Below are 23,941 nucleotides of genomic sequence, written 5' to 3' on the forward strand. Positions count from 1 at the left end.
CATTCCAATCTAGTCAGTACAATTCATACATTCCAATCTGGTTAGTACAATTCATACATTCCAATCCAGTCAGCACAATTCATACATTCCAATCTAGTCAGAACAATTCGTACATTCCAATCTAGTCAGTACAATTTATACATTCCAATCTAGTCAGTACAATTCGTACATTCCAATCTAGTCAGTACAATTCGTACATTCCAATCTAGTCAGTACAATTCATACATCCCAATCTAGTCAGAACAATTTGCACATTCCAATCCAGTCAGTAGAATTCATACATTCCACTCTAGTCAGTACAATGCATACATTCCAATCTAGTCATACAATTCATACATTCCAATCTAGTGAGAACAATTTATACATTCCAATATTGTCAGTACAATTCGTACATTCCAATCTAGTCAGTAAAATTCATACATTCCAATCTGGTCAGTACAATTCATACACTCCAATCTAGTCAGTACAATTTATACATTCCAATCTAGTCAGTACAATTCATACATTCCAATCTAGTTAGTACAATTCATACATTCCAATCTAGTTATTACAATTCATACATTCCAGTCTAGTCAGTACAATTCATACATTCCAATCTGGTCAGTACAATTCATCCTTTCCAATCTAGTCAGTACAATTCGTACATTCCAATCTAGTTAGTACAATTTATACATTCCAGTCTAGTCAGTACAATTCATACATTCAAGTCTAGTCAGTACATTTCATCCATTCCAATCTAGTCAGTACAATTCGTACATTCCAATCTAGTTAGTACAATTCATACATTCCAATCTAGTCAGAACAATTTGTACGTTCCAATCTAGTCAGTACAATTCATACATTCCACTCTAGTCAGTACAATTCATACATACCAATCTAGTTAGCACGATTCATACGTTCCAATCTAGTTAGGGCGATTTATACATTCCAATCTAGGCAGCACAATTCTTACATTCCAATCTAGTTAGTACAATTTATACATTCCAATCTAGTCAGCATAATTCGTACATTCCAATCTAGTCAGTACAATTCGTACATTCCAATCTAGACAGAACAATTTACACATTCCAATATTGTCAGTACAATTCGTACATTCCAATCTAGTCAGTACTATTCATACATTCCAATCTAGTTTGTGCAATTGATACATTCCAATCTAGTCAGCACAATTCGTACATTCCAATCTAGTCAGTACAATTCATACATTCCAATCTAGACATTACAATTTATACATTCCAATCTAGTCAGCACAATTCGTAATTTCCAATCTAGTCAGAACAATTCATACATTCCACTCTAGTCAGTATAATTCAAACATTCCAATCGAGTCAGTACAATTCATACATTCAAATCTGGTTAGTCCAATTTATACATTCCAATACTGTCAGTACAATTCGTACATTACAATCTAGTCAGTACAATTCGTACATTATACTCTAGGGAGTACAATTTATACATTCCAATCTAGTCAGTACAATTCATACATTCCAATCTAGTCAGTACAATTCATACATTGCAATCTAGTCAGTACAATTTATACATTCCAATCTAGTCAGTACAATTTATACATTCCAATCTGGTCAGTACAATTTATACATTCCAATCTAGTCAGTACAATTTATACATTCCAATCTAGTCAGTACAATTTATGCATTCCAATATTGTCAGTACAATTCCTACATTCCAATCTAGTCGGTAGAGTTCGTACATTCCAATCTACTCAGTACAGTTCATACATTCCAATATAGTCAGTACAATTCGTACATTCCAATGTAGTCAGTACAATTCATACATTCTTATCTAGTCCAATTCGTACATTCCAATATAGTCAGTAACAATTCATACATTTCAATCTAGTTATTACAATTTATACATTCCAGTCTAGTCGGTACAATTCATACATTCCAATCTTGTCAGTACAATTCATACATTCCAGTCTAGTCAGTTGAATTCGTACATTCCAATCTAGTCAGTACAATTCATACATTCCAATCTAGTCAGCACAATTCATATATTCCAATGTAGTCAGTACAATTGATACATTCCACTCTAGTCAGCACAATTCATACTTTCCACTCTAGTCAGTACAATTCATACGTTCCAATCTAGTCAGTACAATTCATACATTCCAATATTGTCAGTGCAATTGATACATTCCACTCTAGTCAGCACAATTCATACATTCCAATAGAGTCAGTACAATTCATACATTCCAATCTTGTCAGTACAATTTATACATTCCAATCTAGTCAGTACAATTCATTCACTCCAATCTAGTCAGCACAGTACGTACATTCCAATCTAGTCAGCACAATTCGTACATTCCAATCTAGTCAGTACAATTCATACACTCCAATCTAGTCAGTACAATTCATACATTCCAATCTAGTCAGTACAATTCATACATTCCAATCTAGTCAGTACAATTTATACATTCCAATCTAGTCAGTACAATTTGTACATTCCAATCTAGTGAGTACAATTTATACATTCCAATCTGGTCAGTACAATTCATACATTCCAATCTAGTCAGTACAAGTTATACATTCCAATCTAGTCAGTACAATTTGTACATTCCAATCTAGTGAGTACAATTTATACATTCCAATCTAGTCAGTACAATTGATACATTCGAATCTAATCAGTACAATTCGTACATTCCAATCTAGTCAGTACAATTCGTACATTCCAATCGAGTGAGTACAATTGATACATTCCTGTCTAGTTAGTACAATTGATACATTCCAATCTAGTCATCACAATTCATACATTCCAATCTAGTCAGTACAATTCGCACATTCCAATCTAGACAGAACAATTCATACATTCCAATCTAGTCAGTACAATTCATATATTCCACTCTAGTCAGTACAATTCATACATTCCAATCTAGTCAGTACAATTTATACATTCCTATCTATTCAGCACAATTCATACATTCCAATCTAGTTATTACAATTTATACATTCCAATATAGTCAGTGCAATTCATACATTCCAATCTAGTCAGTACAATTCATACATTCCAATCTAGTCAGTACAATTCATACATTCCAATCTAGTTATTACTATTTGTACATTCCAGTTATGTCAGTGCAATTCATACATTCCAGTCTAGTCAGTACAATTCATACATTCCAATCTAGTTATTACAATTTATACATTCCAATGTAGTTATTCCAATTTATACATTCCAATATAGTCAGTACAATTCGTACATTCCAATGGAGTCAATACAATTCATACATTCCAGTCTTGCCAGTACAATTCATACATTCCAATCTAGTCAGTACAATTCATACATTTCAATATTTTCGGTGCAATTCATACATTGCACTCTAGTCAGTACAATTCATACATTCCAATCAAGTCAGTGCCATGATACATGCCACTCTGGTCTGTACAATTCATACATTCCTATCTAGTCAGTACAATTCATACATTCCAATCTGGTCAGTACAATTCGTACATTCCACTCTACTCAGTACAATTCATACATTCCAATCTAGTCAGTACAATTCGTACATTCCAATCTAGTTAGTACAGTTCATACATTCCAATCTAGTCAGCACAATTCGTACATTCCAGTCTAGTTAGTACAATTCATACATTGCAATCTAGTCAGCACAATTCGTACATTCCAATCTAGTCAGTACAGTTCGTACATTCCAATCTAGTTAGTACAATTCATATATTCCAATCTAGTCAGCACAATTCGTCCATTCCAATCTAGTTAGTACAATTCATACATTCCAATCTAGTCAGCACAATTCGTACATTCCAATCTAGTCAGTAGAATTCATACATTCCAATCTAGTCAGTACAATTCGTACATTCCACTCAAGTCAGTACAATTCGTACATTCCAGTCTAGTCTGTACAATTCGTACATTCAAATGTAGTCAGTGCAATTCATACACTCCAATCTAGTCAGTACAATTTATACATTCCAATCTAGTCAGTACAATTCATACATTCCAATCTAGTCAGTATAATTCATACATTCCAATTTAGTCAGTACAATTCTTAATATATTTGTTGTCCAATCCCCTTTTATAAAGGTTATATTTGTAAATATGGTATTTCACTCCAAGACACAACGCTAAGGATTAGGAATGTTTTATTGTCTATCGCTATTAATGCAAGTTACTAAGAAAGCATGGCATTATGTTGTTCAGAGCAGGATATTTGCCCAATCTTCATGACGTCAAAACATGCGTGTCAGAACTTTTGAATGTAATCATACAGCATTGCATGTGTAAATAAGTCATTGGAAAATCTAAATGTAATCATACCTGGAATTTATGATTCATATATCTTCACATCGGTACAGGGATATTTCTTAAAGGAAGATGAGGGGCGTGGATGTGATTTGCCAGTTTTAATATGGCATGCAAAATTTAAATCTTTTATAACCTCACATAAAAGACTCAATGACTATCGTAACTCAATCGCATATTAAATCATCCTTATATAAAAGATATACCCCCTCTGTGAATTTGGTACATCAATAAACATTCAATCCCGTACGAAAATCTTTATATAGAGTTATTTAAAAAATCACTTATAATTCGAGTACGGCATTTCAAATTCAAATCATTTATAAATTCATATTGTCTGTCATATTGGATGTTGTTATTGTCGTCGTATATCTTATGAGATATATATGGAATCAGCGCGACAATTGCAAGTGGTCATAAAGTACTTGACATTTTAATATTTAAGCTGCAAAGAGTCAGGAGGGATTAATTAAACAAAACAAACTCCATAAAATTTAGTCTGTTCTGATGTATGTATGTATGTATGTATGTATGTATGTATGTATGTATGTATGTATGTATGTATGTATGTTGTTGTTGTTGTTCTAGGGTTTAACGCCATTTTCCAGCACAAGATAGGCTATACATGGCGGCCAGTTTAACTGGTGGAGGAAGAACCCTGGAAAACCCAGGGAAGAACCACCGACCCACGAGAAGCTACTGGCAGGCTTTCCCACATACCCACATTGGCTGAATCCGAGTCTTGAACCCACGCAGACAGAGGTGAGATGGCAGTGATCCGTAACGGAGAGCGCTTTAGACCACTCTAAATAAAAAGTGAACGTTGTATTCAACTACCCATGCACTTGAAAACAAGAAAGAGAACCAGCATGTTCCTTTCCGAAGTCCATGCTTTCCGACGTTTTTTGCTTCTAGCATGAAAACAATTTACTGCAGTCTTCTTAATTGTGCGTTCATCGTTATTATCCTGCCTCTCAAGCACGTCCCAAGAAGAAGGACGACCAGATTGTCGTCGTCCAACCATCCATATGTTTGTATATCTACTGTCACCATATCTCTTACTTTGGACATTTAGCAGCTCAGTTTCCTAGCACCAGGGGCAATTCCTACCATATCGCCAAGATTGTGATAGTAACACATCCGATTCAAATATTCCTGAGTTGTAATTTTTTCTATTTGGTAATATCGTTTCTTTTTGTGTATCTCGCGTACATTTTTGTTATCCGAAGAAAGTATTCGAATGTGGTTGGCTCGTGGTGGCCTTGCAATTTCGTGATCTTAATTTGATTGTCGAGACGCCGTTTGTTCAGAACAGCAGCTTGTCAATCAGTTGTGTTTTCATGTCCATTCAGGACGATGGCTTCCTTGGGTCGGAATTAAAGCTCTCTTGCTAATGATGTGGGTGCACATATTGCTATATTGTGTGTGTGCTATACTTAGGTTTGTGTTTGTCTTTGCGTGTGTCCCTTATTATATTTTCTATTTATTAAAAAATGTATGTTATACTTACTGTTTTTCTGTGGGATTTTTTCCTGGTGAATGTGATACTTTCAGGTTTTGTCAGCGTTTATTTAGTGATCATTGGGATTGTTGTCCGCTGTATTTAATGTTACATGTGTATGTGTGGAGGAGGTGGGACTAGGGTTTGGTGGGGTGGGGTGGGGTGAGATGGCCGATCATTTTTCTATAGTCGTAAAGAGGACAGTTTTGTTTCTTCTTTCTTTGCAGATGTTAATCTTCTTTCATGGTTCTTCCGTACTTCTACTGTCTTCCTTTTCATCTTCTTTTCTGATGTCTTTATTTCTTCCTTCTTTCTTTTTCTTACTGGCGGTTACCTGCCGATTTCCTTTCTTCTTTATTTCTTGCTTCAATTTTGTTTCTGGTGATCATCGTCTTCGATGGTACTCCCCCTTCTTTTTTGGCGCCCACTGCATCCTCCGTTATCGCCATTAACATGTGTACCCCCTTATCGTTTATTGAACTTAAATTACCCAACTGCAAGTTTGTAATAGTTAAAAGTTATTAACATGTTGTGTTTAGATTTTGTTGTTAGTTAAGTTTTAGTTTTGATGGTGATATTTTCTTTATTGCTTTTGTATTTTATTAATAAGTGCCAATTTGGATTTAACATTTATACTTTATATATGTTTTTAAACCATTGTATTTATAATTGGTTAACTTCTAAACATAGATTTTATGTTATCCCACTTTCGTGCGGTCTCTCCGACGAGGAAATGTCTTTCTTGCTTTTGTTTTATTGTTGTATAGTCTTATTTGAAAGTTTATATTTGACATTGATACATTACTTACTCTTTCAAACTATTAAGCATATAATTTAATATATCTTGAACACATCCTTCATGTTAACTGCACTTCGGGAGGTCTCACTGACAGGAAAATTTGGGTTTGTTGATTTTATTTTATTTTGTTTTAGTTTTATTTGCTAGTCAATAATTTACGTTAGTTTTAAAGTTATATCTTTATAACTATTGTACTATTGTACTTACATTTTACTATATTTATATTCTTTTTTTTTGTGCTGCCCTTCGGGCTGTCTCTTGCAACTTTTGTTTAAAGTTGTGGTTAAGTTTTATTTGGCATTTTGGACTTGAGACTCATACTTCTCGTTTTTTTTTATTTATTTATTAGGATGATTATTATTATTATTGGATTTCGTGTTGATTAATCCAGCAACGGTTTTTATGATCCTCACCTCCTCCTGAAACAAAATGACTGATGTCGATGTAATGTTATTGTCGATGACTTGGATTAAAATCATGTATTAGCTATATACATGTTAGACTGCGTTAGATTGCAAACGTTTGCGTGCTACTTAATTTCTGCGTTATAACCGCTGTTTACATGCCACTCGGTAAGCAGAGGGAGAAAAAGCACTTCGACTGCCGACGTCCATCCTCTGGTCGCTTTTATTTCGCCTGCCGTCTGTTGCCGTATTTATAAAAAAAATAAATAATTCAAGTTTCCAATCTCCAGTGAGGTGGAACCGAACCTAAAGTTAAACATGTGAAACTCACATCCGGTTAGAGCATTCCCGTGTTGGAATTTTCTCGTGTACCGTGCGTACTTTTTTATTTTCCGATAAGATTTAATGGCTTAAAGTAGCCTTTGAAATTTGTAATCTCAATCGTTAGTTTTGTCCTGCTCCTGCCCATTAGATCCTCTCAGGGTTAACCAGGCGTGTGTCTGTGCGCGCGTATGTGTGTGTATGTGTATGTGTTATTTGGATTTTTAACGTAGATTTAAAATAATTTCCAGTCATATCGCTCCAGTGTGTGGCACTTTGAAGTAATGTACATCATTGTTGTATTTTTAAATGTTTAACCATGCCGCAGACATTTTGCAGCCTGTCCCATCCAGTCACGCTATCTTGACACCAGGCAGACCAGTCCAAACACTAACTTCTTAATGCTGAGCGCCAAGGCAAGCGAAGTAAGTGCTAGTACCATTTGTATTGGTCGTTTGTATTATTACGGCCGAGATTCGAACCCGCGACTTTCAGTATCTGAGACGGACTCTCTAGCCACTTAGGCCACCGAATCGGTCAAATAATAAGGTTTTCAAGGGTAGGAATGAAGGTCAAGTGCAACATTTTAGCCATTCATTATACCACTCTAAATTACGTCAGATTACTTCGCCTAGTTATCGATGTTCGAGCTGTCCCTAATTTTGGTATGCCTGATTCGCATGAAATCATGTCCTTATGATTCGTAACATTTGAGTAGATTCGAATTTCGGAACATAGAGTACATATTTTAGAGAAACAAGTATCACAGATCCACAGAATACCCAAAAGGATAGCGAATTTGGCAACATTGCAAGTTCTGATATACTACATAGAAACAGTGACTATGATAATTAATTCAACAACAACCATCGCTCTTTGTAATAGTTAAATCTGGAGAACAAATCATAGGAGTCATCAAACTTGCATTACAGTCGGATGTCTAAATTACATAACAGTCTACTGTCTAATATTACATTAGTCAGATGTCTAAAATTACATTACAGTATACTGTCTAAAATTAGATTACAGCCTAATGTCTAAAATTACATTACAGTGTAATGTCTATAATTACATTACAGTCTAATGTATATAATTACATTACAGTCTAATGTCTAGAATTACATTTCAGCCTACTGTCTAAAGACTGCCATTGTTGGTGTTTAAACAATGCGTTTTTCGTGAGAATCCCCAAACATGTTCTGCTTCTATCTATCTATCTATCTATCTATCTATCTATCTATCTATCTATCTATCTATCTATCTATCTATGCATGCACGATTTAAAATACACGTACAAAGTTATGTTTAAAATCGCTGAAACCACATTTTTAAATTTTGTTTTCAGGGTATTATTTTGATAAAATTTCAGAATAAATTAGATGGATTTATTAATAGTTAGAATTACTTACTAACGTCCAGATGTTTGCTATCAGACAATTACGACCTTCACTTATAAATAAATTAAACGTATATAATATTGTTCGAGTAATCATTTCTTTTCAGTTTTGTAGAATGGATGTCTGAAATGAAGGTGGTCAGTAAATGTACGATATTCTTAGAGAAATGTCTTATTGTGATTTTCTGAGATGCATTTGTATCCATTGGATAAACTTACGTACCATGAAAATCTTCTGAAGTTAAACAAGACGCCATAATTCATTTAATTATTTAACACGTACAGTATATGACAGATAAAACAATAATGTTGTTCAGAGGAACCACCTAAACATTATCGCAGAGTTAAGAAAGTAGATATAAAGTATATGTACAATTTATATTATCCTTTGAATGGAAATGTGGCTACTGAATGGAAATGTGGCTACTGAATGGAAATGTGGCATAGGTTATGAAGGGGTCAAATTTGATTTCAAAGATTAGGTTTACTCTTTGTAGAAAATCTGCTTGAAACAAATATTGAATTCTTTCCGAAAAAGATAGATATGATCCGATCATTAAAATTTTACGGACACCTTTTGCTATGAAATAAAGCAACACAAATAGCAATAATCTACATGTGGCACAGTCTTTCTTTGATTCTCATACATTATTCCATCCAAGAAATTTCCGCAAAACAGCTAAGTTGAGGAACAATCTGCGTCAATGATATAGTGTACTCTGTCCCATTTCCCTAACTAAGAGTTTCTGTGTTTAAAAAGTACCTTGTATTTCGTTCACTGTATAAAGTACCTTGTATTTCTTTCACTGTATAATTTATATTTACAATTACAAACAATGTATCTGATACTGAGAAAAATCGAAGCGTCATGCTCCGTAAATCTTTGAGATCTTTCCAGAATTGCACCTGTATGAAGTGTATAGTAGTTTACTGACAAATCCATCGCGGAAAGGATGCACATTATTATTTTGACACTATAGAATGTCAGCGTAAATAATGAATGAGTGGAAAGTAAAGCGAGAAATGTAATTATAAAACCATAAAAATTACACAGACAAATTTGTACTTTATATCGGATAAGACGCTCAAAATTGTTGCACTACTATAAATATAACGAAAGAAACAAACCCAAAAAATATTTTTTGTGCCTGGGTATATATATATATATATATATATATATATATATATATATATATATATATATATATGTATATATATATATATATATATATATATATATATATATATATATATATATATATATAGAGAGAGAGAGAGAGAGAGAGAGAGAGAGAGAGAGAGAGGGAGAGAGAGACTGATTACAAGTAAATATATTGCTGAAAATTAGCATTTCGTTTCATTAGTTTGTGATAGGTGTGAAAATGAACAATTTAAGGCGTTTGATAAATATTCATTTTATAAAATATGCATACTTTTCACATGCTTTAAAACATTTAATATTCATGTATAATTTAGTTCTACAAAATCCATTGCTGCACCGTGACAAAATGCAAAGTGAAGAAAACGTATTTTAGTATGGTATTAATAAAACCAAACATAACATAGGCTATAGGTAAAGGACTATCTGATCATACAAACTATGTATTTTTGTAAGTTTATCCTTCCGAAAGATATTTGCAATTTGTATCGCAATATTGTGACGTTAATTTTGAAGTAAAATATTGAAGATTGTCTATTCAAGCAGAGTTTGAATTGGACTTGTTTGCCCAATCGCTTTGTATTATTTGTAAAATGGTTTACAGCCAGGATTTATTCATGGCCATGGAATGTCTAACACGTGCCACTTCTGCATCTCTGTTGACTCTGATCCCAGTAGGTCCCGTTCTTACACGAGTCAAAGAATGGCATGTTCCATGCACACAGGATAAATTTCGTGCAATCTGTGGGATGCCTAATGTACCCATGCGTGATCTCATCACATGTACCTATAATTTAAAAAAGAAGGAAGATCGTATATTGTGAGTATGAGAAGGCATTGCATATTGATATTTTGGGTTTTTTACTTTCTTTCATTGTTACGTGTGTGTAATAGTTATTTGAAAAATTTGCCAGTTATATTTTTGTTTAAATAAATGACATTGACTCTATATTTGTCGTCAAGGCAACGAAAACGATGACAAGGGCATCCAAAATATTTTTTTTCGGTGGAGGAGTAAAAAAAAGGTTTGTGGCTTATTATCTAAGTTCAAGACTGCTCTTCTCTAAAACTTAGAATTTTAGTCTAATGTGATTGACGAAGGTTATGTGAAGACCACTTAGCAATGTCGGACAGGTCAAGAAAGTATTACTGCGAATATTAACAACAAGTATAAATATGTAGGGAAACACACTGTATGCAGCAGTTGTTGTCACAAAGAAAGTACACATTTTATCACATGTTATATGTATGAGAATGACACATCTGTTAAAGCTGTAAATTAAAATATGGATAAAATTGAACGTGTGCTAAATTAGGACACGATATGTGCATAAATTCTGCAAAAGCAATGGCTTTACGAAATACTCAGAATTTAAGAATAACTCAGTATTGCTCAACGTAAAAAATGAATGCGGACGATTGTTACATGTATTGCACATATGACAAGCGAGTCAAACCTAATGACATTGTATCATAGAATAAGCACACCAACTCTGATTGTAGTGAAATGTGTTTCAAAGTAATGCAGTTCAAAAGCATTTCTTTACGCCAAATTCAAGACTTATGTTTTAAAATTGTTTCCAGTTGCCTTTCTTAATCTCATTATTATTCGACCATAGGGATATTGCTTAGTTTATCAATATCAAAATAAAACTTAATTGTTTACAAAAACAGCGAAAAATTCCAAGAATCAGCCCTCATGTACAACGTTCAATGGAAATTGGCACCTGCTTATGATAATGATTATACCTTTGTCTAAGACGTTTGTGATTAAACACGCACTCCTTTATTAACAATCTATCGCAAAATGCGATCCATAAATATTTATAAAAAGCGTTACAGACACTCGTGCTTTGATATGGAATATCTTAAGGAATCACATCAAATCATATTACACTCGTTTCGCTTTTAAGCATGCATGTAAAAGATTATGTTTGTTAAAAAATGAAACTTATTTACTTATGTATTCAAGAAAGGCATGATCAGATCTATACAAATAAAGACATATTTACAAGTTCAAATGTTCTTAAACTCGTTTGTAACGGCACTGTTATAACATTTGGAATGTTGTTGTAACATTTGGAATGTTGTTGAAAATTTATCTTGGGAATTTCGATTACATATGTTTAGAAATGAGAATTTGATCGGCATAGTACCGGTAGTTTTTAATCTATTTTTGCACTCTATGGCTCAGTGTAAGTTTGACAAATATACACACTGACACTGATTATTGATGTCTATAACACTTTTTTGCCGTTATAGATCAGAGAAGAAAAGATGCACATATTCGTCGTAAATTATACTATGAACAGTATACAACTAGAATTGTTCCTACGTTTAAATAATAGTTCTTTTTGTTCTAAAGATAAATAGCAAACATGTCTTCCACAGAGGTGTCACAAATATATTTTTTTTCAGAGGTATGGACTATCAGATTGAAAAGCGTCTTTTGAATGGACCTCAGATTGAACTGCAAACTCAAATTATATCATCAACACATCATAGTTTGCATCAAAGGTTCAAGACTGACTGTTTGACTAGATTATTGTAAAAGTGATACCATATTTGAAAGTTTGTTATGTGCTGATTCTCAGGTGACCCAAAATGGAACAACACCAAATAATATTTGTCCTCAGCAATACATGGGTGAGAGATATATCGTATATACTCACAGTTTAACGAATTACATCCGGTTCCACTAGTGCCTTTGGTCATTAGAGTCCTAGTCATTGCACTCGAGGGAATACTGCAGCTGAAAATGTTTCCTGACGAAGTGCATTCTGTGGAGAAAAACGATGTATTGACTCATGACTGTTCATTTTTCATCGACTTTAAATCAATAAAGTGTCGATTATAGATTTTAATGAGTCTTTTCAACAATAGTTTCTTGACCCAATTGAACTTATTATATCGTCTAAACCGCAGAAACCATTGCTCCGGAATTCGAAATGCAATGTTAATTTGAACTTCTCTTGCTATATAGTAAGCCTAATATACAAGTTTTAGAATTTCTTTTTTACGACTTTAATACTGACGAAACAAAACCTTTCCCATACCCTCTCATTTCCGACAATTTTATCGTTTGCTAGACCTGACATCTTCTACAAGTAAAATACAATTGCACTGTTAACGGTTTTCATCGTATGTCTACATATTTCAAATATTTAAGGGAGAAAACTTCTTTAGTTACTAGAAACGAATTGTCATTGGTTTGTCCAAATCAATTTTTTATACTTCCTGTTCGTCATTTTTATTTTGATATCTGACCTGATTGTTGACTATAGTGCATTCGCACCTATTAGCGCTACTAGCTCTTCATCTTTGTTAGTTGGTGTCTTGAAAGTGTATGATCGTTTACCTGAAGGACATGTTTGTATATTGCATTGCGCGGAATCGATATTTCACTAAATTGCCACTTCTCCATCTTTCACCGTACTTAGAAACTATACTAGACTGGTGCAGGATTTCTCTAAATTAATTGTTATTTACTTTCAAATTTATATTGTTCGTGAATATATGAAACTTAATTGTTCATTGTTGCGCATTCATCACCTATGAGAAGGCCTAAATACATATTTAATCTAAGCGCTTCATTCTTCATCCACTGTTTTTGCCATTTGGAAATAGTATACCAGTCTGTATATAATACACGTCAAATTAAACGAAGACGAATCATAAGAAGCGTATTAACAAGTTTGTTATAATGCCTAACATTCAAGTCTTGTATTGTTTATGATTTGTTCCAAAAATGTTCATATCTGTAACTTTAAAATTTATAGTTATTTTTCTTACATTGTGATGGCATGTTAAACCTTTTCGTGCCGCTTATCTGCACACTATTTGGTTAAAACTGCACTTATCATTCATACCTATCTCGACCGATTTGCGTGCCAGAGGTTGCATGAAACTTATAACAATTACGTGTTTTGGCCAACTCCAACAGGATAAAGTCTACTTCATTTTCACCCGTTTATATCCTGTGGTTTTACCCTTAAAATACTTCTCAAGTTGAAACATATTTTATAAATATTAGAAAAAGGCAGGTTACAATTAATTTATGCCACTTCACTTTTATTTTACACAGTTCTTTTTACTATGACTGGCCTGACTATTTACTCCAGAGCAGTCACATGTTCCTTTACAGCAGAAATAGGTGTAGCATCTCTTACCCGGAGGACAAGTTTGCTTGTTGCATTGAATGACTACAGATTCCACTGAACTACCATTACACGGTCTTCCGCAATTCTGGGGAGAAGGACTGGTACAATTTCTGGTCCTGGTTCGGGTCTGTGTACCAATTAAACAAGTGACATTCCAGCCTGTGTTAGCAGTCCAAGCGGTCCATGCGCTCCAACTTCCGTCCACTGATAAAAGTTAGGTGAAAACGTAGGGAAATAATAAATACGAATGAACGAAAACATTATATTGAGGAAACGTTTCTAGTGAATAGACATAAGATAATCAGGTTAATTTGTTTGTATTCCAAAGGAAATAAATTATTTTCTTGCAAAAGACAAAATTTGGCTGATTTTTCTCCTTAGGCGGTGTATTGTAGTAGTAATATAGTAACAGCACTTACATGATGGACAGGATTGAGAGTTGCACTGAACGATTCGAGTCTCCGCAGAATTTCCAGTACATTCTCTGCCACCATTTCGTACCCACGGATTGGAGCACGTTCGGGTCCTTCTTTGTGTCATATTACCTCCACCACATGTGGCACTACATTGACTCTCAGTTATCCAGTCGCACCATTGAGCCCATCCTCCATCAACTAATTATCCATTCGAATGTAAAGAGTAGATGATTAGCAAAATCGCATGCATGACGAAGTAAAAGACAGAAGATGATTAGCAAGTTCCGACATAAATAGATTCAGTAATTTTCGTTTGACTGTCCTGAATGATGATGGACATAGCTTACATTCTTGAATGAAAGCTGACGTAGCCTTTTCATCCTCTAGTGTGAACGGATTACTCGAAATTAAAAATAAATTCCAAAAGTTATACTGCTTAGACATATTTGTTCTGCCTGTCATGACTCTCTCCGCCTGTTCAAATATAGTTGCATTGTTAACGTTTATGACTTGTGTCTATATTATTAACTAAGTCTGGAGAAGAAACAAATTTGCATACCAGATTAAATTCGCAGGGCTAAGTTATAGGCTTAGAAAAACATGTTCATGGGGCCCTATCTGCCCATATCAAGCTGGTTACGCGTATGCTATACCTACCCATCTATAACCGGTTAAATACGTTCCCATTGCAAACGGTTTATATATTTAGTCTATATCTTCATAACAGTCTGCTGGGTAAACAACCTTGTCTAACTTTGTTTACAAAATAATGCCAAGTTATCATTTAAATATCTCAACCTTTTTGTAGAGATTTTTTCTTTGCTGCATTTTATTTATACGACTGGCCTGACTGTTTACATTGAAACATGTATATTCTACTTCGCTTACAAGTGTTAGTCGCAATCCTTACCCACAGGACACGTTTGTGAGCCGCATTGGATGGCTTGAGATTGCATTGAAGTTCCATTGCATTGTCTTCCACCATTCTGGGGAATGGGATTGGTGCAGGTCCTGTTCCTGGTTTGAGTCTCATTACATCCACTACACGTGACGCTACATATTCCATTTGAAATCCAGCTATTCCATGCGCTCCAGCCTCCATCTTCGAGTTACGTTAAACGAAAAACAGACTCAAAATAAGAATAAATGAAAAAGAGAACTCATTATGTTTCTTAAAATTGTTTAATAGATAAAGGATATTAAATATCTTATTCAAAAGATTTTAAGTAGTTCATTGGCTGAAATAATTACTGCGACAAAATGAAGAACAATCGTCGATGCGTAAATTGGCAGATATAAATGCATTGCTTAAAGTATGCCGCGAAGTTTTACCTTCTGGCACGAACATGAATAATGAACAAATCTAGGCATTACTCTTGAACATTTATATTCTGCTTTACTGTGGAAGTAATGACATCATTTCTTACTTATAACACAAAGTGATGTGTTGCATAGGATGGTTTGACATTCCTCTGAAATTCCACTACACTGCCTTCCACCATTCTGTGGTATCGGATTGGAGCAGGTCCGGGTCCTGGTTTCAGTCTTTATACCAGTACCACATGTGACGCTGCATGTTGCATTTGAAGTCCAGCTATTCCAAGCGCCCCAATTTCCATCTGCAGATTAGAATTAGTGGGGGCAACATATACAAAATAAAACATGAAGAAGCGAGCGTGATCTGTTGAATGAGAAAACATATATTTTGTAACGTCATATTCATTTTCGCATTCAGAAGAATACTGGTCGCTGATTAGTTGAAAATGATAACATCAAAATAAATTGCGTGATTGTTTTGAAAATGCTTTCGTATTGGTCGATTTGATTGTGTAAGTAGGTATCATAGGACAAATTACAATGTGCTGCGTAATGCATCTTTGCAGCAGCTCATTTAACAATGCGTGTCACCAAACACACGTATATCCTAAATATGAGCACACACACACACACACACACACACACACACATATATATATATATATATATATTCTCGGCTTTCAGAAATTAAACTGGCTCATTATAAATATTAAAGGCAATGGACTGAACAATGTTTAATTTTATATATAAGTTTGCATTAAAATATTGTATTTTTCCGATCTTATCAAACTGGATATCTCTATCAAAACAGATCAAGGCCACTGAAAAAGGTACGCATGAACACTGTATACAAAGTGTCGTATCCTTCTACTATCATTTGGTAATGTATTAATTATATTACTGTTCGTTCTGTTTTTTAATAATTTTAATTCAGTTTAATACATGTTTGGATTATTTATTAGAGGTGGATATTTCTGTCCCTACCTCCCTCTCTCTGCCCTGGGCACAGTGACGCAAATATTCGTGGAATCATTTTCCTGTCATATAAACTATTTAACTTCCATACTCATCAGCACCAAAACGATTGCTTTGTACATCAGACGATGTAAAAATTTTAGTGTGTGAAGAAAGAGGAGTCAATTTTAAGATTGTACTTCTCTTTTTTGCAGCAATCACTGTACACCCACAACTTTCTTATAAATATTCGTCAAATATCTCGCTCTAAAAGAACAAAGGAACATGATACCGAATTAATATAAGTACAGCCGATGGCGTTTCGTAACATTTGAAGCAACGCAAAAGCTTTGAATACGATATATCGACCTTCATGCTATTTAAGATCCACGGTTACCCCACCTCCCTTTTTATTGTGCCGTGTTCGTGTTGTAACGTACCTTAAAAGTTCTTTAGCCCAACCGATGCCTATAGATCCACATATGAACCACACTATTTATTTTTGGACAGGCTAGGATGTTCTGAGTTATTTTTATGTATTGTGTTAATATGTTACCAATTTGCATAACATTCATTTTTACAAATATCCTACCCGATTCCATGCCTAATTGTTGAAAAAGCTCTAGAATACTTTAATGCTAATGCCAGGATCAACGTTGTTTCATTATTACCTGTATATAGCGCCAACACCTTTAAAACACCTTGCACCGGAATCATATTTGTATTACTGTTTTTCTGTTAGGTAACAGCGTGTCATGATTAATATGTCATTTCATGTTTAATTTCCTTTGTTGCCGTTTACTTTTCTGTGTATGCAATTTGACATTTTTTATGTTCATATTTGTTTATAATTTGCATCCATTTTCTCAAGTGCTTGTCCACTTTTATGGTGTAAGGATCTCTCCCTGCCTCGGTTATCTTGGCGCAAATGGTCGAAGAATCGTTTTCGTTTGATAATGAGAAAAATGTGTAACTTTGATTTCATTAACACATAAAAGGACTGATCTATTTCTCAACCATGGTGAAAATTTAAGTCTCAAAGAAGAAGGTTTTTCAATCAATAACAAACCAGTGGCGTTGCTGGGGGGGGGGGGGGGTGCGGGGGGTGCGGACCGCTCCGGGTGACACCATCTCAGAGGGGTGACACCAAAATGAAAAATTGCAAATTTTACAGAGCACACACTGCTCGGTCTAGTCGGATTTCATAAGCGGATAACCGATCATAGTTAAATACATGACTAGCAGGCACAGGGTGCCATTTTTATACTGTGGACTTATTTTAAGAAGAAGAAATCCATGGTGGAAGTCTGGAGGGGTGACACTATGAGTTTACCGCACTGGGTGACACCAACCCTAGCGACGTCGCTGTAACAAACTTCCACGTTCCTTATTCTATAGCAGTTACAAAAGTCCATGCGATCACGAAAATGGGCAGTTTATATCCTAAATATTCCATAAAAAATATTATATTGATCTCTTTGTTTGTCAACGTGGGTGCATCCACCCAAACAAATCCAGGCCACTAAATATGCTAAATGTGGTTGAATGATCACAATAGTTAAAATATCACTGTACATGCATATATTTGACGGTGTATGATACCGATTTTATGTAAGCACATTCAATGACGTTCAATAATGCTTAGACTTTCGGAAACATTGTGAATATTTTGTGTCGACTTGCAAGATAAGTAACAAGTTCGTATTATCTACTTTTGTCAGACCCGTGGTGCAATGTGTGTTGAGATTCGTTTAACTTGAGGTATGAACTACATATCAACTCCACACGGATGCCAAAGTCTTTCCTTTTGGATATATTTAAGAATTTTCAGAGCCGACTTTCTTATAGTGTTATGCTATCAAGCTTCATGTCGCTTATCTGCACTTCTACCGTTTTAAATGCCAGAAAGTTTTCATAATACATGAATTTCGCAGTGGCCGAGTGGTATAAAGCGCTCTCCGTTACAGATCACTGCTATCTCACCTCTGTCTGTGTGGGTTCGAGTCTCGGGCTCGGCTAATGTGGGTATGTGAGAAAGCTTGCCAGTAGCTTCTCGTGGGTCGGTGGTTCTTTCCAGTGTTTTCCCGGGTTCTTCCTCCACCATTATTACTGGCCGCCATGTATAGCCTACCTTGTGCTGAAAAATGGCGTTAAACCCCATTACAACAACAACATGAATTTCGCCAAGTTGAATAGGCTCAACAATGCATTGTAACAGCCTATGCTTATTCTGTGAATACACTTGTAAAACAATTTTCATGGGAAACGTATTTGTGTCAGTTTGTATAGTTATGAAACGTAAGTTACAATGGATTTATGCCACAACACTCTTACTGTACTGACCTGACATTTTACTTTAGGACAATGTCATTCTTCTTTACTGTAGAAGTAGTAAAAGGATGTCTTACCAACAGGACAAGGCTGTGTCATGCATTGAATGGGCTGAGATTCCGATGAAGTTCCATTACACGGTCTTCCACCATTCAGTGGAACGGGATTGGTACAAGTTCGGTTCCTTGTTTTAACCTGTACACCTCCATCACATGTAACGCTGCAGGCTCCTCGTAGATTCCAGTTATTCCATTCGCTCCAACTTCCATCTAAAATTTAATAATAGAGGAAAGGCATATAAAACAGTAATATTAGAAAACGAATGCATTATATTTATATAGAAGCATGACAATAATGTGACATTATCAATGACGTTTTGAAAGCAATGTTGGCTAAAATAATTACTGCAAAAATAAATTGATTTACTTTTTTAGAAGAAGATTGCATGTACGTAAATTGGTTTTTAAAATAAAGATATCCAGTGATTGTATAAGTATTACCCAGAGGACACGTTTGTGAGCAGCACTGAATGGTTTGAGATTCCGTTGAAGTTCCATTACACTGTCTTCCACCATTCTGGGGAATGGGATTGGTGCAGGTTCGGTTCCTGGTTTGCGTCTGGGTACCTCCACCGCACATGACGCTACATGGTGCATTTGAAGTCCACCCATTCCAGGCGCCCCAATTTCCATCTTCGGATTAAAATTAGATGAAAAACACAGACAATAAATAAATATCAAAATTGAAAGCGTTCGGTTAATGAGAAAACACGTAATTGATACTTTCTAATGAATATCATCGTGAAAAGAAGAAAGTTTGCCTATTGACTGAAAGTAATACCTGGAAAAATTAATTTAATTGGTTAAATCCAGCCTGTATATAGGAAAATAATATTAAAAACTAGAAATCTAGGGGTCACACAAACCTTTATGTTCAATGCATTGTTTCACCAGTGCCATGCGTGTTACCAAAGCATTTATTTCCTGCATATGAACACATACATGTATTATTAGCACGTTTTGGTTCTCAAGAGTTTAACTGGATGACTGCAATTATTAGGAGTTAGGGACTAAACAAATTACAATTGTTATACTAAGTTTGTATAAATCATATTAAGTTTGTCCCTATTTTGTCATACTGGGTAAATCTTCCATTACTAATCTAGACAACTAAACGGACTGCATGATTATATGTAAAATGTGTCGTGTTTTGCTTCTGTAACTTTGCAATTCGCTAATTTTAACATTTTCCGGCAATGTTCATCTATTTTCTCAAGTGTTTGTCCATGTCTATTACGAGTTGGTGTCTCTCTACTCTCGGTACGATGATGCAAATGATCGAGGGATCATTTTCCATTGATAGTGAAAACAATTATTAACTTTGCTTTTCATTAACAGCGAAAGGTACCGCATTGTATGTCAACCGTTGTGACAAATGAAGTTTCTGAAGAATAAAGAGGCGATTATAAATTGACTTCCAATTTCTATGACAATCACCGTATACATACACCATCAATATAAACATTTGCTGGATTTCGCCCTCTAAAGAAAGAAATGCAATTGATGCATATATTATGTAAGCACATTCAATAACGTACGTTAATTTATTATTACAAAGGGAACAATTTGAATGTTTTATAATAACGTGTAGCATAAACAATAATTCAGGATTACTTTCCTTCATCCGAACCATGCTGCAATGTCCCTTGCAATTCCTCAACCTAAGATATGCATTTCTTATATTGTGTTCAACCTAAGATATGTTTTTTCTTATATTGTGTTCTTATGTTACCAATTTTCATTCCATCCATATGCATATCTCAGACTGGTATATCTGCCAGATAGTTTACATACTAGCTGGAACATTATAATGACTTTCGTAATCTCCAGCAGGATCAATCCTTATTACCTGTTTCTATTCTTTGCCCACACTTTTAAAGCATTTCATGTAGGAATCATATTCTTATTAATTTCTTCCATTAGGACGGAACATTTACAATTGATTTAAACGTTTTCCTTTCATTTTACTGAGTTCGTTTATCTTTCCGACGACATGCCTGGTTGTTTACTTCAGAACTTATACATTCTTTTTTACTGTAGAGGTATTAACTTAATTACTTACCTATGGGACACGCTTGCGTGTTGCATTCAATGGTCTGAGATTCTGTTGAAGTTCCATTACACTGCATTCCACCATTCTGTGGAATAGGATTGGTGCAGTTCCGGTTCCTGGTTTGAACTTGTATACCTTTGCCACATGTGACGGTACAGGTCCCAATTGGAGTCCAGCCATTCCAAGCGCTCCAGCTTCCATTGACGTCTTAAACGTAGTGGAGAAACAGAGACAAGAAAACCATTTGAAGAAACGAAATCATTCTGGTTATTAAGAAACACAGAATGGATTCGGTATATTAAACATCGTATTAGGACGAATGAAAGTGAATGGTCAACTGAAAATAGTTACAGGGAACACACTTATTGTACATTATTGAAAAGAACCCTGCGTACAGGTCAAATGTATTTAAAGCTAGGTATCCGGGATCACATAAAATATGATTTGTAATATATTATCAGTAATACAAATAATGTGTGTCCCCCCAAAACACTTATGTCTTGCCATTGAGCAGATACGTGTATTAACACTTCTCGGCTTTTACAAGTGGAACTGGATTGTTGTAACTTTAAAAGGATAGAGTTTAACATTTTGCAGTCTAAATACTAAACGTTGTATCAAATATTGCATTTTTACGTATGTTTGCAAACTGTGTATATCCACCCGGAGAAAACTATGCCATTAATTGATGTTGCATGATTGCAATACACATGATTTTACTTCTTAAAAAAAAATACTTTTTTCCTTGTTTTCTGTCAATTTCATCTGTTTTCTCAAGGTTAAGACCAATTTTATTACAAGTGGATCTCTGACTGTCTCGCCACAACGACTCTAATGATCTATGAATCATTTTCCTTTGATAATATATAAAATATTTAACTTTGGAGCCAATTAACACCGAACAGGACCTTTGTTTTCAACGCATGTGACAATTTTAGTCTATGGAGACGGTGGAGTCGGTGCCAAGATTTACTTCCATTGTCTATGCTATCATTGTGCACACACGCCTTTCCTTTAAGCAGTTGGCAGACATCTGCCTCTAAAGGAAGACCGGCAAATTGTACAGATTGTATGTTAGCACATTCAATAACCTTCAGTAATGTTTTGAGAAACATAAAAATCGTCATCATTTTATGCCGAGTTCCAGACTATTTTAGAATCACATGTTTAGCTCCATTTGTCATTGTCGTGTTGTAATTTGCATTGACATTCCTTCAGCCCAATATATGGCTCCTCACCCGTATAGAAACCAAACTATTTGTTCTTGGACATATTACAATATTTTAGTTATTTTTCTTTAATTGCATTCGTATGTTACCAATTTACGAGCTATTTATCTCTAAATCTCTGACCAGCTTACATTCCAGATAGTCCGCATAAGTGTTTCAATATTTTATTGCCTTTTTGCAATTTATTTTCTTGTTATGTACTTACACCATTAAAACACTTTACATAGGAAATATTTTTTGTTATGTTGTTAAATGAGACAAGGGTAATTTTCCAATTCATTTGTGCCACTGTATTATTATTTTACTTAGATTGCTTTATTTCAAATGATTGGGCTGCAGTTTTAATCTAGATACATACAGATTATTATTTTCCTGCAAAGTTAGCATATGAAAAGTTTGCGTTGTTGAACTGTATGGAAGTTCCATGACATTGTATTCAACCATTCTGGGGAATGGGATTGATGCGAACCTGGTTCCTGCTCTGAGTCAGTACGCCTCTACCAAATGTAACTCTATGAGTTCCAATTTAAGTCCAGCCACTCCAAGCGCTCCAATACAAATGCACTGATTACGACATGCCCAAAAGATGACTACCTAAGTTTTCCCTTATAGTATTAGAATTAGTAATATTAGTAGGTATTAGTCCATGTAGTAATAGTAGTAGTAGTAGTATGTGTGTGTGTCTGTGTATGTGATTTGGGTTTTTAATGTACATTTAACAAATGTTCCAGTCATATCGATACGATGTCTGCAGTGTGGCAGCTTATAATGATGTCTAGCACTGGGGAAATATGCCCTAGACATGTGACATCATATCCCACTCCGTCACATTATCCTGACAGTTGTACACACACACACAGACGTGCGCGCCCGCACGCACGCATGCAAACACACATATTTCAAATAAACATTTGCCAGACATCTGCCTACTAAACAAGAAAGGTAACTAATACCGATTGTATGCAAACACATTAAAAAACGTTCAGTACTGTTAGGGTAAACACACAAACGTTTTGAATATTTATATAAACTTCCAGGCTAGGTCAAAATCACGGATAACCTCATTTTGTTATGTACGTTGCGTTGTTTTATCCTAACATGTGATTATTTATCCTCATGGGAACCAGTCTACTTGTTCTTGGAAATGTTGAACAATTTAAGGTATCTTTCATTTATTTTGTTATTCTGAGTATGCTATTTATTTGTACATATCTGACAAGCTTACATTCCAAATAGTTTTGATAAGCGTTTAAATATTGTAATGTTTTCTTTGCAATCTTCAATCCGATCATCACCGGTCCGTTTTATTCTGGGTTACATTCTGTGCCTACACCTGTAAATCATTTTGCTCAAGAAACATATTTTATAATTTTTTTAAAATGAGAAAGTGGAAATTTACAATTCATTAAGCTAATTTTTATTGCACTTATTTTATCTTTCATCTTTTTTATGGCCTGGCTGTATAATCAAGATACACCGGCATTCTTTTTAACTGTACATGCATTAGCAAAAATCATTCTGTATAGGACACATTTATGTGTTGCTGCAATGAATGGGTTAATAT

General features: G+C 34.7%; 1 protein-coding gene across 1 annotated transcript in view; it reads right to left on the reverse strand.

Moving 5' to 3' along the window:
* Positions 1–23,941, reverse strand: part of LOC149789219 (SCO-spondin-like) — a 151,489-nt gene that overhangs the window by 114,414 nt on the left and 13,134 nt on the right. The window contains exons 6-14 of the mRNA XM_089973588.1: positions 21,158–21,355; positions 19,537–19,728; positions 19,114–19,305; positions 15,862–16,053; positions 15,345–15,536; positions 14,438–14,632; positions 14,028–14,222; positions 12,531–12,638; positions 10,494–10,645 (exon numbers count right to left, since the gene is read on the reverse strand). Of these exons, the coding sequence (XP_089829714.1) occupies positions 10,494–10,645; positions 12,531–12,638; positions 14,028–14,222; positions 14,438–14,632; positions 15,345–15,536; positions 15,862–16,053; positions 19,114–19,305; positions 19,537–19,728; positions 21,158–21,355 (1,616 nt within the window). The remainder of the gene's footprint in view (positions 1–10,493; positions 10,646–12,530; positions 12,639–14,027; positions 14,223–14,437; positions 14,633–15,344; positions 15,537–15,861; positions 16,054–19,113; positions 19,306–19,536; positions 19,729–21,157; positions 21,356–23,941) is intronic.

Source organism: Sinohyriopsis cumingii, chromosome 11, assembly GCF_028554795.1.
Source record: "Sinohyriopsis cumingii isolate HCF-2022 chromosome 11, ASM2855479v2, whole genome shotgun sequence".
Taxonomy (NCBI): Eukaryota; Metazoa; Mollusca; class Bivalvia; order Unionida; family Unionidae; genus Sinohyriopsis; species Sinohyriopsis cumingii.